A 15,163-nucleotide genomic window follows, 5' to 3' on the forward strand; every position below is an offset into this window, starting at 1 on the left:
ATGTGACTGCTATTAAGTAGACATTTAGAAAAAAATAAGGTAATAGAATTATTTTACTGACAGAATAAATATACTAGTGGTAACATTCTCTATTTCAGGTTCTACCAATAATTAAATTGTATTTATATTTATATATTTTCATTGCAGACTTGATTCACCTTCAAAATCGAATGTTTGAGTTGAGTTTCACCTAGTCAATTATTCAATGCTCACCCCTATCCCTGACATTGAACAATTTTTGTCGGTTTTAGGTTTTATCTGTTCAGGTATATATTTTTATCAGTATGTATGTATATGTTGGAAAAGCCAACAATTTCCATTGGGTGTACTTTTTTTTCCACATCACTGTGTGTCTTTCCATCAAGAAGGTAGATAAACTTCCAAGGCATCAGACAAAATGTTTAAAATAAATTCAGATAAATATCCTTGCTGGATAAATCATTTTTGTTACTATCACTAAATATAACCTCTTTATTCGTGAATGGCTTGGAGGATTTAAATGCTATTTTACAGAGCCCTGAGTGAAAATCTGTTCCATGCCCCATTCAGTCATGGGCACGTTTTATTGGCCTTTTTTTGGATTCCGGAAATGTACTGCAATGAGATTAGGCTTATTGTGAATAGCACAAAAAAACAAATACCAAACAAAACAAATTAAAACATAATAAAAAAAATAATCCTGTAGAGCGGAGGTCGATGTGACAGCTTCACATAACAAATGCTACATTATTCACATTACTTGCAAATCCTAATATGCTGTTTTATAAGAACAATGAGTTTCTCCCCAGCTTAACTGCAGTAGAAACAAATGCTGATGATCAGACTATGCGGTTAGGTGACAGAATAGTAAATACATCAACAGGCTAGTGGAGCAAAGACTGCATGGAAAAGGCAGTGTAAAACACAGAACCCAGCTAGGAGACAACAGAAGCTGAGATAGCTTAATGGACATTTTTACAAGCGTTCTTGCTCTACCTTAGTGGCAAAAAAACTCCTAATGAAATGCAAGTGAAACATAAATGAAACTAGTTATCCTCTATAATCAAAAGTACTAAATCCCCCATAATTGCTGCATTACGTCAACCCTGTAATCTAATTCCTAATGATAGAGAAATCAGTGCCAGAATTACTGAACTACCAAAACCGTCAATCCCATGTTATACATGAACCCGTATTGATTAGTCCAAGTCTCTCATTTCCTTTGTCTATCTCTGTTCAATTAATATCAACACAATGTTCAACCAGGTGTTCAAAAGCACAGAATGTAATCATTTGCCTCCCAACAGTCACATATATTATCACAACAATATAACAAAAAATGGAATTTGTAACTCTAGTAATTCTTTCTCAGCTAGTTGGTACATTGAAAAAGAGAAGCAGATATGGATTTTTTCATTTTAGAAGAATGAGAAAAACTCTTTTCATAAAGCAAAACTCCAGAGTTTTGTCTGGAGCAGCAAGATGATGTTGCCCCAGGGGGTGTGTTAATGACAAACCTGGGCACAGCAAAACTGGGCTTAATGGTACTGGCCGTCATTTAATCTGGAAAACTTGTGAAATCTTAGTGTGTGGATAGGGTTGGAACTATGGAGCATACTGCAGTGAAGATTCTTTTCCCCAATGTAAATATTGCTAGACTCTAGACTAGGGTAGCAGAAGGACAGAAAGTGATTAGGACTTTCTATGATGGGGTAAGACAACAACTATTTAGCTTCATTATCGCTCATGCCTTCCTACATTATTAAACCATATTGTCTTCTTTTTTATCGTGGGGTATTCCTCAATGCAAAAACAGCAAATCAAACTGATGAATGATCCACCATTTACCTTTCCTCTTTAAACATGAAAATAGGGTTTTGCCAAGTTTTGCTCTAGAAACGGTGTTCTTCATTTTCATACTTGAGCTATGTTTAGCAGAACGTGAATAAATGCTAAAACCTACTAACTTATCAGAGATTGGCTTTTATCTATCACTGTACAAAAACCATTAAAATAATCAACTTACTATTTTTTACTGTGCTATACAAAACCTCTGGTAAATGTAATAATGAAATATTGACCGCTATTCAGCCAAGACTATTTTTTACATTTTTATTATAATTATAACTGATAATGAAGGTAATTCATTTCGGTTTATGGTGTATTTCAGCTTACAGCAACCTAAAAGACCTCCAAGCTTGCCCCATGTTCACCTTGCTGCAAGGCCGTTCTATTAGCTGTATGTAATACATGCAATGCAATCTTTAAAAAACAATGAACTGCCGTCTTGATTGATGATTAAGCAATGATTAAACAATTCTGCTTTTGCTGTTTTAATTAAAACATTTTTAGCGAGAGTACATTTTTCAACAGGCTTGCCAAGAATCTAAACAATTTATGTTTGGTCAGGCAGATGATGGCCTTAAAGTCAATATGTAACCATAGGGACAGAACATTTCATTTGAATAATATAATATTGTTAATTAAACTTGGTAAATTATTTTGTATTTTTTTTCTTTTTAGAACATTTTAAAAAGTTTCAACAAAACTTTAAAGCTAAACTCAAGAGATTTTAAAATTAGGTAAGTTAGCTAAATGAAGTGCTACTAGTTATAATATATTAGAATTTGTTATATCTCTCCTGTAATCTGCAATACAGCAGCTTTGAGACTTGCAGGATGCAGAATTAAGGGGTAATGAGATGCTCCTTATTCAAAGGTAAAAAACAAAAAAGGGAAAATGATCATCTTTTGTTGTTCCATCACCATCCTGGCACAGGCTGGGTTGCCTAGCTGTATCAAAGAAAAAACAGGTCCCCTGGCTGACTTTTCTGCGTGAAAAGGCTATATACTCTACTTGTCTTTAATTCTAAAGAGACATTTCCACCTTGTTCCCATACATCTCATCTACTGGCTGCATTTCCTCCAGCTGTTAGAAAACCTCTCGAGGACTCTCGGGTATGGGGGAATTGACCTGTGTATAGGGAATTGACCTGTGTAGAGGGCTAGAAGCCATTCCTTAGGCCCCTGGCCCAGCTTCTTTCAGTGCCAAATGTGAAGGAGTATGGCGCAGTTAGTTACGATAGTAAAAGTGCTCAGGGACAGCCTTTATGGAGTCATTTTACTCTGCATGGGCAAGAATTAGAATCTAGAAAATGTAACAACACAACATGGATATTGCTTAAGAGAATTTTAAAAAACTGTTTATCATGAAATCTAGTATATTATATACCAGATACAAGGTTTCAATAAATATATTTGTATTTTTTAATTTATGAACAAATATTCGGTGTTATAAAGATACTTTACATTGACTAGCACAGTAAAGGATTTACCGATTGATAATTTGGGCGATGGAATGCTACTGAGTACCACTTCAATATATTTAATTTTAAAACAAAAAAAATTCAAAACACAGTCAAGCTATCTTGAATTGGAAGTTTAGGTTTTTCTTCTATTTTTATCTATTATCTCACAGCTGGTAAACCCAGCAATAACTCCATATCTAATCTGGCTCCATAAATATTTTTATATTGTTTCTTTATTGGCATGTAAAACTTTTTATTTGGTACAATTTTCTAATAAATCCCTTCGCTTTTTCATTTTAATTTCCAATTCCTCATTCTATTTTTGTTGTCTGTGTTCTGTCTTTATAGAGAAGTATTGCTTTTTGATATAAACCTGTATCCTGTGAATACAAGCCCATGAACTAGACACCAGTAACTAATATTTTCAGCTAAGTGTACCTTTAAAATATGAAATGCAAGAAGGAATAAATATTAGCGGATTACATAGCTATGTCTTATTTTGCGTGTGATGCTTTTAAATCTGTATCCTTTTTCCTTTCATGTTCATTTTTCTAAATATATATTCACTGTAGCTTCCACAGCTTTAGAAATAAAAGCACTAACTTTTATTTATGAGACATTATAGGCCTATTTTATGAAAGTGCCATCATAATACAGACTGTACTATTTATTTACTTCAGAACAAACTAAAGTGTAACAATGCAAAACTTAAGCCACATATACTGCTTACAAAGGAAAATGGAGGAGGATATGTCCTATTGTATTTCGTGGTTGGACTAGGCTATTTTATCATGCAAATGACAGCTGGCATATTCTTTAAAAACAATGGAATGGCCTTTGGTCTAAAGAGCCAACATAATTATAACTTATCAAGCTATTGCAGCCACAGCAATTTAAAAAAGGGACTGCTTGGGACACTCTAATGCATAATAGAGGGACATATATGCATGTACATAAAGTTAGTAACAAGAGGAATTTTAGCTTGTTTCTGTATTTGGCTATATCCAAAGTCATAAAATATGTTTATAGATGTAAGTTTTATAAATTATAAAATTAATGTGTAGGTTAGAAACAGGCATTGGATAGTCAGAATTATACTCAGCTTATATAAAAATATACTTCAAAGCCCAATTGAAGTCACAGAAAAAAAAAAGATGTGCAGTCATACTTAACACTTTCATTTTCCCTAGCCTTACCACTACTTTCTTGTTATCTGCATCAAGGTATCTAAATATGATTGTGCATTTACATAGGCACCAGTTAGACTTAGTGCTCTAAACCAGCGGTCCCCAACCTTTTTGGCCCCAGGGACCGGTTTCACGGAAGGAAATTTCTCTGAGGACCGGGGGGGGAGAGAAAAGAGAAGACATACTCTGGCGTCTTCTCTTTTCTCTCTGTGCACCTCTGCTGCTTCAAAGCGATCACATGACATCTGACAGCCAATCGAGCTGCATGTCATGTGCTCGCATTGCTTGTACACAGACTACTGTGTACATTTACCGGCATCTCATACAAACACCGCTGCGGACCACTTCCGGTCCGCGGATGGTGGTTGGGTGCCGCTTCGTTTTCAATAATGGATCATGTACTCGCGGCCCACTGAAAACACCGCCGCGGACCGGTAGTGGGCCGCGGCCCGGTGGTTGGGGACCGCTGCTCTAAACAATATATAACCTGCTCAGAATATACCTTTCTCATTCTCTGACATATAATTAAACAAAAATATCACCAGGCAGGTTCTTTATTGTAATGGGGACAGACAATGTCCCTTATGCAATAAAGTAAACCTACCTGTCTTCACTCTATTGCAAGTGCCTCCATCTTCAAATGGTCCTTCTCTGGGTTTGTGATCATTGACCATCTTAACCTTCCTGGCAGTCAGATTATGTTAGATTTTTTGAATGTCAAAGCAGTACAATGTTTTGCATTGAAATCTGTTCAAATTTCCTGCCAGGTTACACCCCACAGGGAACCGCCGCCTCACACTTTCCATTAATCATGCCGGAGACACGAAGCCAGGGGCACAGATGCTGGGCGGGCATCGCTAGGCAAAGCCCTTTACAATGCCACCCCGATCTACCACTTTGGATACTGAAAACTAACCACGAGCCACACTCGGGAATACCGCCAGGGAGTTTAAATTGGCCAGGCTGAAATTATGTAACTCCCGCAAATATATGCAGATGTTATTCTATTTCTAGACAACGGGTATGGTGGGATATCTGAAATCATACACGGAGCTGAAGATCACATGACGAAAGGAGATGTCCCTTCTGTTTTATTACAGAAGAGCCAACACACACACAAGTCCCTTCTGTAACAACCAACTTGCTTGGTTGTAATTCTTTATTTCATTTAGTTCAATTGTAACAGTGTGTCTGATGCTTGCATTTAGCTACTGCTGTTCCCTTCCTGGTGACTATGATATTAGTGTTTCCTTTCAGATTTTTCAGATCTGTAAAGAATGCGGAGAAGCTTATAATATAGATTAGAATGGGGGACAGTTACCAGCAGGATGATGCCTGCATCTGACACATGCCAAATGCTGAAGACTTTAGGATTTTAGCTCTAGAAAAAAGCAAACATTTGCTCAAAGGTTGTAATTATCAGTATTATAACATTTTTTCCAAAGCTTTATATTTTCAAAGTTTTTTTTTTTAATTTAACAATAATATAATTTTAAATTTGACTTCCAGGCAAAAGATCAGTGATACACAAGGTAATTGCCTACTGCAATAAATTGGTTCAAACTGGTCACTAAATATATATGTTAGGATCAGCCAGCCATTTAGGATTCTTTCTAATATAATCTGTAAAATTGTACCCTCATGCAGCATTTTTAGCAAATTCTGTTTGTAAAAATAGCCATTATCTGGAACAGCAGTATGTATGGTGCTGGTATTCACAATTGCGTGCTCTCTTTTTAATATACAGTATAGTAAAACAACCAGTGCTGACAACCCCCTAGCGCAGTGATTTGTGGCCAGATGGTTGAAATGATTACTATAATGACAACACTGAGGCTGATATGACCCCCAGAATTGTGATTAAAAAAGGTAAACCAATACACATAATGGGATAGTTTGCATTCAGTATTTCCATAATTATCTGCCAACAGACACATTAACTCATTGTAAAACACATTTTAAAAATGTAACTTCTCTGATTATTATTATTTTACAGTGATTTTATTCTCAAGTGTTATAAGCCCCAAGGAACCTTTGGGATAAAATCACATTGATACATGTGTGTCTGTGTATATACACACGCTCACCTGACACTGTATTAGGTATGATTGTTTAACTGCTTGTTAATACAAATATCTAATCAGACAATTGCATACATATTAAGCAACTCATTGCTTTTAAGTATGTAGACAAATGCGTCATAATGGGTAAAAAGGTAATTTAAAGGGGAGCTATCACTAAAGTTTTTACTTTGCATAAAAGGGTGGGGAGCTTCATCTTCGATTGGGAGGGGGGGAGTTGATCTCACGCATGTGCAGTAAGATTGTCACTCTTTTTTTCCTATTTAGATCAGGCAATGTGCCCAAATTTAGCGCCTGTGCAGTGCCAGATCAGGTTATGTAAGCATAAGCTGGAGGAGGAAGAAGAAGAAAGAAGATGGCGGTGCCCAGCACTTCTTCTGCTAGGACGAAGGTAGATAACCAGAAAAGTTCTGGAGGAATCTAAGAAATTAAAGGTGTTTTTTTTTTAAGTTTTAATTAGTTTTGGTTCAAGTGACTAGGAAGGTGTCATGTTTGTTGGTGCCAGGCAGGAATGTCTGAGTATTAAGTATGATCTGATGGGATATTCATACACAACTGTCTCTGCATTTTTGCATGCTTTAACATTACAATTTATTGAAAACCCCTTGAACTCAATAATTTAGAAAAGAGTTGACATACGTTTGGCCATTCTTAAAGAAATCATGTTGATTACTGTGCATTATAAATAATATCTTGAAAATACCCTTTACAAAATAAAAAAAATCATTGTGTAGCTTTGCTTGCCTACAACTGTGCACCTATCAGCCAGGCCAAGAATAATAGATACCCAAATACCTTGACAGGTCCCATATGCCTAAACTGTAATTGTGGACAATTACTGGGCAGTTTGGGGGGTGAGTGGTCACCACATGCAGTTCATTTTATGAACAATAAGTTACATGTGTTATTTTCTTATTTGAAAAGATATTTAAAAGTTTCTAAATCCAGAAACACAGTGACATTGTAAAGTGTCACAACACAAACAACAAAGGAAACAAATATCTTTCCATATAGAATTTTGCAATGACCAGTGAGAGGCAAGGAAAAGGTGACTATGAGAAGTAAGAGAGGATATACTGCAAAGTTCAGGGCAGGAAAAAAGCAAAGTTGGAATAAAGAAAAGGTAGATAATGAATGAAGTCCTAACAATAGGAGCAGGAAAGCACAGCGGGAATGTATTGAGTCGCAGAGCAGTGAGTTACCTATATGATAAAGCACAGGATGAGTACACAGCAGGACAGACAGTGTAGAGCTCATGAAACAGAGGAAACAGTTTATAGAAGAAAAAAACAAAGTGCAGTGCAGGTCAATTAAAGGACATGGATATGTCTATGAAGTGTAGGGCAAAGAAGACAAAGAGTAAAACCTGGAACAGTGAAGGTAGGTAAAAGAGAAAAAAATAGCAACTATAACCAGGAGCAGGAAGAACACAGCTTTACAAATTGGAATTCAGTAGAATGTTCAGGAAAATGTTGACCTATAAGCATCTTGTCCACAGGGATGAAGCTTATGGGTTGTTTGTAGCAGCCAATGCTCCGATCAGCAATTTTGAGGAACATTTGTTTTTTTAGGCACATTATATGCTGAGCATGCAGATTTCTCATATACTATAGATATTTGCAAACGCATTCCAAATGCAAAAGACACATTCTGTCAATGCTGATACAGAACGAATGGATACAGCAAACTGCACTGTGTCCACTGAGGCTTTTCATTATCATGCAAAGGTTTCATAGTGCAAACATGCCACAAAGACGATACAATCGTGCATCATACAGAATGATTCAGTCAAGATGCTCATTTTTATTTCATGGTTTCTTAGCTTTATCTATGTTCCTTAACCATTTTGTTGCTATTTTTCCTTAATATAAAGAGAACAAAACTAAAGAATATCAAATCTAACTCAATTTTAGAGCCCCAATACTGGCCACATCTGACATATACAAAGCAGCTTTTGCTGAAATGCTTCACCACGAAATGTCAGTGCTATTCATGGTAAAATGATCTAAGTCTAAGCTAAGAACATCATCACATATTATCATTACATATTAGGCTGGCATTCTATGTCGCAGAAAGGGCCACCCTCAACTGGAAGTTTGGGGATCCATAAAGATACTAAACAAGCTAAAGGAAGTTAGGGGCATTTTAAAAGTGTCCGAATGTTTCTAATACATGTATGTGCAGTATGTTAATTTGATAAGGGGTTTAAAGGCCTACAGTATCTACAGAAATAGGTCCTAAAGACTGAAAATGTGTGTTTGTTTATATATTTTTTTCTGTCTGGATCAATGATGCAAGGTTGCCTTGGGAAGATTATTTATGGCACAATCAGCGGGGCTACCCATGATGGAGATCTCTTGGAAATGTAGAAATATATATACATAAAAACATAGCCAGCATGCCATAGATTTAAAAGAATAAAAATAGACACAGAGAAAACATAAAGGGAGAGGTGCAACGAAAGTGTTAAAGCAAAGAAAAATATGCTGTATAGTGAGGGGACAGAAAAAGAAAAACTGTCTGAGCAATGTGAGGGGAGAAATGAGAGTGAAGGAGGTCAGGCATTTGCAGACTCATGCATGTGAAGAATCCTGATTAAAGCCAAAGCTGGCAAAGCAATAACAATAAATCCTCTCCAGCTTGGAAGGAGGAGTAACGCAAACTGTCAGTGTGTGTATCATTTGTACAAGAGGAGTGCTGATAAATTCCTCCTGATTAAACTTCTCTGCAGACGCACTGTATTTGGAAATTAATGTATACAGACAGAATGTCACAATGTATACGTGGGAAATGTGTCTCCAAAGCTCAGACATTCTAATTAGATGAAGGTGATGAGCTGGCGGAGAATCTAAACACTACTAAAAATTCCAGTCCCTACTGCACAGGTGAAACCCAACATGGATCTAAGGAATTTAGCATTTTATAAGAGAGCTAAGCATAATGACAGTTTTATCAAACACCAGGTATTTGCAGAAAAGACTCCAAGGGTCTATTATTCTAATACTGATTTATTTTACATATAATTCAGATGATTGAGGATACATACTTTTGACTGCTCATATCCTCTAAAAAAGTTTACTTCTTACTTTTGGTTATCCAGGGCCCATTCCCTAAGGTATGCTAAACATAAGACGGCTTTCATTTCCAATGCACCACAATGCAGGTTGTAACCAGCCTGCACTATTTTCTACAAGCACTATACTGCAATTGTTCACATTTGTGTGTTGTACTAAAGTTTATTATAATTGTAATGCACCTGGATAAATGAATTAGGTTTCTATTGGAAAATTGCTCTGCACTGCAAGCCTTTTTTGTGCTGTGCAATGGACACTTGATTGTATTTTATTGCAACACACAGATGTAAATCCAGCCTCAAAGAACTAGAAAACATTATTTATAAATAATAATAATGGTGAGAATTCATCTACATTGACACATCATGTTCCCTGAGAATAAAAGAACAAATGCAATTGGTCAAAATATGTAACTTTTCTATCTGGTCACACAAGTTTGTGCGATGTTAGGGGGTGACGTGTGAGGTAAGCGCGGCCGGGGTCAGAACCACCTAAGAAGACACGCAAACTTTTCCCTTGGTTCTACAGAAACAAGTGTTGTTTATTCATAGAATAAAGGAAGGTCACTGTGCAGCAACAAAGTGGACAACATATGTTTATCAAAACACAATCTGCTGCGCTGCAGTCTGAATGAAGGGGATATAACAGGCTACAGATTACACTAGAGGAGGTCTAAGTTTGTTCATAGTCATGCCATTTTCACGACTCACTAAAAGCGTGATAATAAACCTAAATTGAAAAAAAAAAATGATTTCAGCAGAGTAGTTCAGAATAAAATCTTTTGTGCTTAAAATACCACATTTTAAGCAAGTCTTGTTTCCAGTAAAAATGTGCCTTTTTCCAAGTTCTGTGGAAAATGCTTTCAAATTCATTTAAACATGCTTTTCATTCTTTACAATCCACAAAACTAAAACATCAAGTATTTAAATTCAAAAGGTAGTATTGTATAATGTATGTAAAAGATGTAGATTTTGCGTGGAAACCTGTAAGCCATACAAAAATATATACCTAACCCAAAATGTTCCTTTATCACATGCTAAAGGTATTAATAGTCACCAGCAAAGTGCAAATGGCATATTCTCCTTCTTCATGTTTATGCCTAATTAGGGCTGCTTTTCATTTTCTTTTGTCCACTGCTGAATATATTTTAGAGATAAAATCCCATGAAAGAGAACAAATGACCAAAGCATCAGAAAAGTCCAGTAACAATGATGTGCTTGAAATGGTTTGTACTGCACAATCTGGCACCAAGGAAGATCCCGGTCAAGATAATGACTATATGTTCCACTAACTCTTCCTACTAACTCTCATTCAGCAGGGTATTAATGAACTTGTTTTACACTTTATAGCCAATGAAATATGTGGACGCCTGATCATTACACCAATGGCGTTAGAATAAATGTCTTCCTTTCCCTATCTTGAGGCTAAAGGATAAGCTTTTCACAAGATTTTGCGATACCTGGGGGAATTTGTGCCTATTCCACCAAGCTCCAGCCAGGCCACTTGAAGTCCTCCAGATTAAATCATCATACCATGTCTTTTTGGTGCTAGCTTTGTGTTGATCTGTTATTAAAATCTGGTATTGTACCATGTGCAAACTTGTCTGAAGTTGTTTATTGCTGTAGCATGTTTAATAGGTGTTTAATGCAAACCCTAACTCCATTTTCACTACGGATGGCATTATGTCCCAAAATATACAGATGCTGCTCTTATCTGGAGATTCAACATATCCAGTTTTGGGCGAACAAACTCTAAACTGCAACATTGTCAGTCTGCCAATCCAGCTTGAAGTTAGCATGGGCTGCCTAGGTCAGAAGAAGATATGCTCAATGGTCAATTACATAAGTTTGCACGAGGATGATGATAATTGCGAGTCCACACATTAAAGTTGTTTACCTAAAACAAGTCACAACTATTGCTGGCAGAGTCCCCAGGTAAGAAACAACAGTCTTACAAAAAATATGTGTGAATGGATTTTCTGCCAAAAAATATTCTAGTTTTGGGTGGACTACAGAAGGCTCAATTACCCATTGTTTCATAGGGTGGCCATTGTTATTACTATTACCTTTACGCCAGACTATGACATTATGCTTACAATGCTGGATTACCCATATCTTCTGTAGGGATTCCCAAGAAAATATTCCAAAAATGATAAAACTTTGAAATGTACACTAAATCAAATTTCAGTTGGCATAGTGCTATACAGAAATCAAAGAAACCACTGAATTTGTAAGCCATGTTTTCTTACCGAGGTTGGAATGTTCATGCAATTTTCCTGCATAAAGTGATGATAATAGGCTAATCAAATATACAAGTCAAAGAAACATGAAAGGAAATGGTATGACTCACTTAAGCAATTAAATTGAGGCTTCTGTGATTCACAGAAGAAAAAAAAGAGAATCTACCTTTGCTGACATTTCTCAGCAAGAACAACATTTACAACCCTCTGGAAACCCCCTTTAATAATACATTTTCTGATCTCACCCATTTCAGATGCCACAAGTTGAATTCACTGTTAGATCAACCATGCTTTTCATGCCAAGATCTTAGGAAAGGACCCGAAAATGGACAAAACACACCAAAGATAACAACAAGCCAAGGCTGAATGTGAAGGGATATGACAGGGCTAATAAGGAGTGACTGAACCTTTTAATATGTAGGGTTGTAAGACATGAATTGGATTTAATCTCAATAACATTGAATTCTCCAATGCGATTATTAAATTAAATCAGTTCTTTCTAATCCCCCACCACCCCATGGTATGTCTCAATGGCATCCCTTAACACTACAGCCCAGGCTTGTTGGTATTCTGAAATAGATAACAGAAAGCTGATACCAACCGTGAACCGCAGGCTCTGTCGTTGCACTTGCGTCTACACACAGGAAGAGGAGGAGAGGGAAGAAACGGAAGGATCAGCATGCAAAAAAAGGGAAAACGGGATAAAATAAAGGGAACAGATAATACACAAGCAATAATGAATCTCACACAGCATTGAATCAGTAAGACAAGGGAAAACGTGACAATCATACACCAAAGAGACAGCTCACACTTACCTCCAGTCCTGAAAAGGACACAACCTTCTAGGACCAAAGGAACTATAAGCAGTGTGGGCTTAATGATAGAGTAAGGAGGTTTTGGGAACACAGAACGACTGAACTCCTCTCTACAGCAAGAGAGGCCATCCATCATTTCTTAAAACAGAAGTATCCAACTCCAGTCTTCGAAACTAGCATATTGTGGTCTGTACTTCTGCTGGGGAGATTCTCCTGCTATATTTGTCCTAGTAACAATTGTCACTGTAAACTGAAAGCAAGAGGAAAAGCCAAATTTTGACATATGGAAATATGGAAATTCTTGTTGGGGTGACTATTGCCTACCCTAAATTCAAAAATATTTAATCAGGCTTACTGTTGTGTTTACAGGACTGTACGTTAAGGCAAATCTCCCCAATAGGGCTTAAGCATTCCCTAAATTTTCAAAGGCTAAAACAAAAAAAAAAAAGTTTTGGCTTTAGATATAATATAGTAGTGCAATATTGCTGCTTCTACTGTCAAAAGTTGCACATTGTATCAATATCATTATCACTTTACTTTTATCTAACCTATGGAGGGTTATGTTCATTTTGCATTTATAGCTGAGTGCAGTACTCACTTAGCCATCACCACACTTTTATTGCCTTTTATTGACTCAGGAGACAAAAAACTGTAGGTGTTTGAGAGAACTCAGATCTTCCTTGCCAAGGAAAACCCTCAAAACTTGCAATTTTATCAACTCAGCCAATAAAGGTATCACCTAATTCCATTTTTTTCTGCTTCTGCCTATAGCAATTTCTCTACATGCTTATATAAAATGTCTTAAAAATATTGGCCTAGTTTAAATTTTCCACACTGTACAATGTAAAACAACATGAAAAGAAACCAGTAATATATGGACTTCACAACTACGTACATTTCTACGTGGCATTATGTTTAAGACTAAACGCTTAGGTCTTCCAGTTTATGTACAGGGTCAAAAGAACACAACACTACAATTTACTCTTCAAGAGCACAAACTTAGAACAGCTGGTCACATCCAAAACTCCCTTTAATTAGATAAATGTGCCCACAATAAATTATTGGTTTCTACAGGAACCAGCAGCAATAAACCCCTTGATCTTGCATGAGATACCCAGATACATGTGTATTACTGTTGTGGGTTTTTGTTAGGCATTCATTTACTTAGTTGTAAAGGGTCCACTACATCTCATTCAAAATGTAGACTGGAATAGAAAAATTCACAAACATTTTAATTTAGTACTAGAGCCAGGATGAATGCCACAATGTATTCACAGAAACAATAGTGTTATAGACAAAATCTTGATCAAAATCAGTAAAAAAAAATGTATGTGTAAAATTATTTTACTTTAATATGGATTGCAGTGTATGCTTTAAATATGTAGAGGATTAGTAAACAGGCTGAAAAGCTAAGCACAAAGAGTTAATTATTAGCAAGCTATAATAACTAATTCTTCACCAATCTAACTTTAGTAAACTAAAAATAAAAAAAAGCAAAAGATATATTTAGAGTGAAGTGAACGTCAAGTTCATCAGATATAAAATGGATCAATAGGAGGTGTCAAAGAGAAAGATGAAAGCCAAATATTGTGGACCTTTTTCCACTATGATTCTACCACACATATTGTTAATCAGAACAAGAAAGAAAAAATAAATATGCAGCTAGGTTCACATGATTTTACCTTAAAATTTTGTCTCCTGTTACAGAAGTTCAAATGCTTTAAATTGGTAAAGTCGCAGGTCTTATTGAATTTGTTTTGGTAGACTAAATCTGTATTAGAAATATTTATAAAATTTTGCAAATGCAGTTGCATTTCTATTTAAAAGCTAGACTTAAAAAAGTTCAAAAGGCTACAAAAATAAAGCTAAAAAAAGACCCCCAGGTGTTAGATTAAGGCAGGTATTGTGTGAATTCTACCCTCCATTTCTCTATCCCCAAATTCCTCTACCTATATTAAATATACAGCTGTCAAAAAGTAAGTACATTCCATGAAAATTGATGACTTTTTCAACATATTTGAACAGAAAACATATCTGCATTCAAACAGTGCCAACAGTTTTAAAATGATATATACTTGAATGAATGACAAATGTAGACTTGCCACTTGGAAAAAGTACAGCCAAACATTATGGCTAATCCAAATACAGGAAATAATAGGTAATTCAAAAAAAAAAAATGGAGGGTCCCGAACTTAGGAAAAGATCTAATGTATATCCCATTGAATTGATGTGAGGAGATATAAAACGTGAAGTTAATGTAGAGAAACCCTCAAACATCTTGTAATTGAAAATAATTAACAATAAGGAAGAGTCAAATATGTCATCAATGTGTCATAGACTGGTCAATGGCTGTTCAAACGACCTACAAGAAGTCATTTCAGCTAAAGTAGCATAAATCAGCTGTATTTACAGTGTGCTCAGTTTATCATTACATTTATTGAAAATTTGTTATAAATTATCATAAAGTTTCAATCACTTTTA

General features: G+C 35.9%; 1 protein-coding gene across 5 annotated transcripts in view; it reads right to left on the reverse strand.

Annotated features, from left to right (window-relative positions):
- CADM1 (cell adhesion molecule 1) overlaps positions 1-15,163 on the reverse strand; it is a 222,268-nt gene that overhangs the window by 16,682 nt on the left and 190,423 nt on the right. For 3 of the 5 annotated variants that reach the window (XM_072426806.1, XM_072426804.1, XM_072426807.1), the window contains one exon: positions 12,469-12,501. The exons of the other annotated variants lie outside the window; for them this stretch is intronic. In XM_072426806.1, the coding sequence (XP_072282907.1) occupies positions 12,469-12,501 (33 nt within the window). The remainder of the gene's footprint in view (positions 1-12,468; positions 12,502-15,163) is intronic. 5 annotated transcript variants of the gene reach the window in all.

Source organism: Pyxicephalus adspersus, chromosome 11, assembly GCF_032062135.1.
Source record: "Pyxicephalus adspersus chromosome 11, UCB_Pads_2.0, whole genome shotgun sequence".
Taxonomy (NCBI): domain Eukaryota; kingdom Metazoa; phylum Chordata; class Amphibia; order Anura; family Pyxicephalidae; genus Pyxicephalus; species Pyxicephalus adspersus.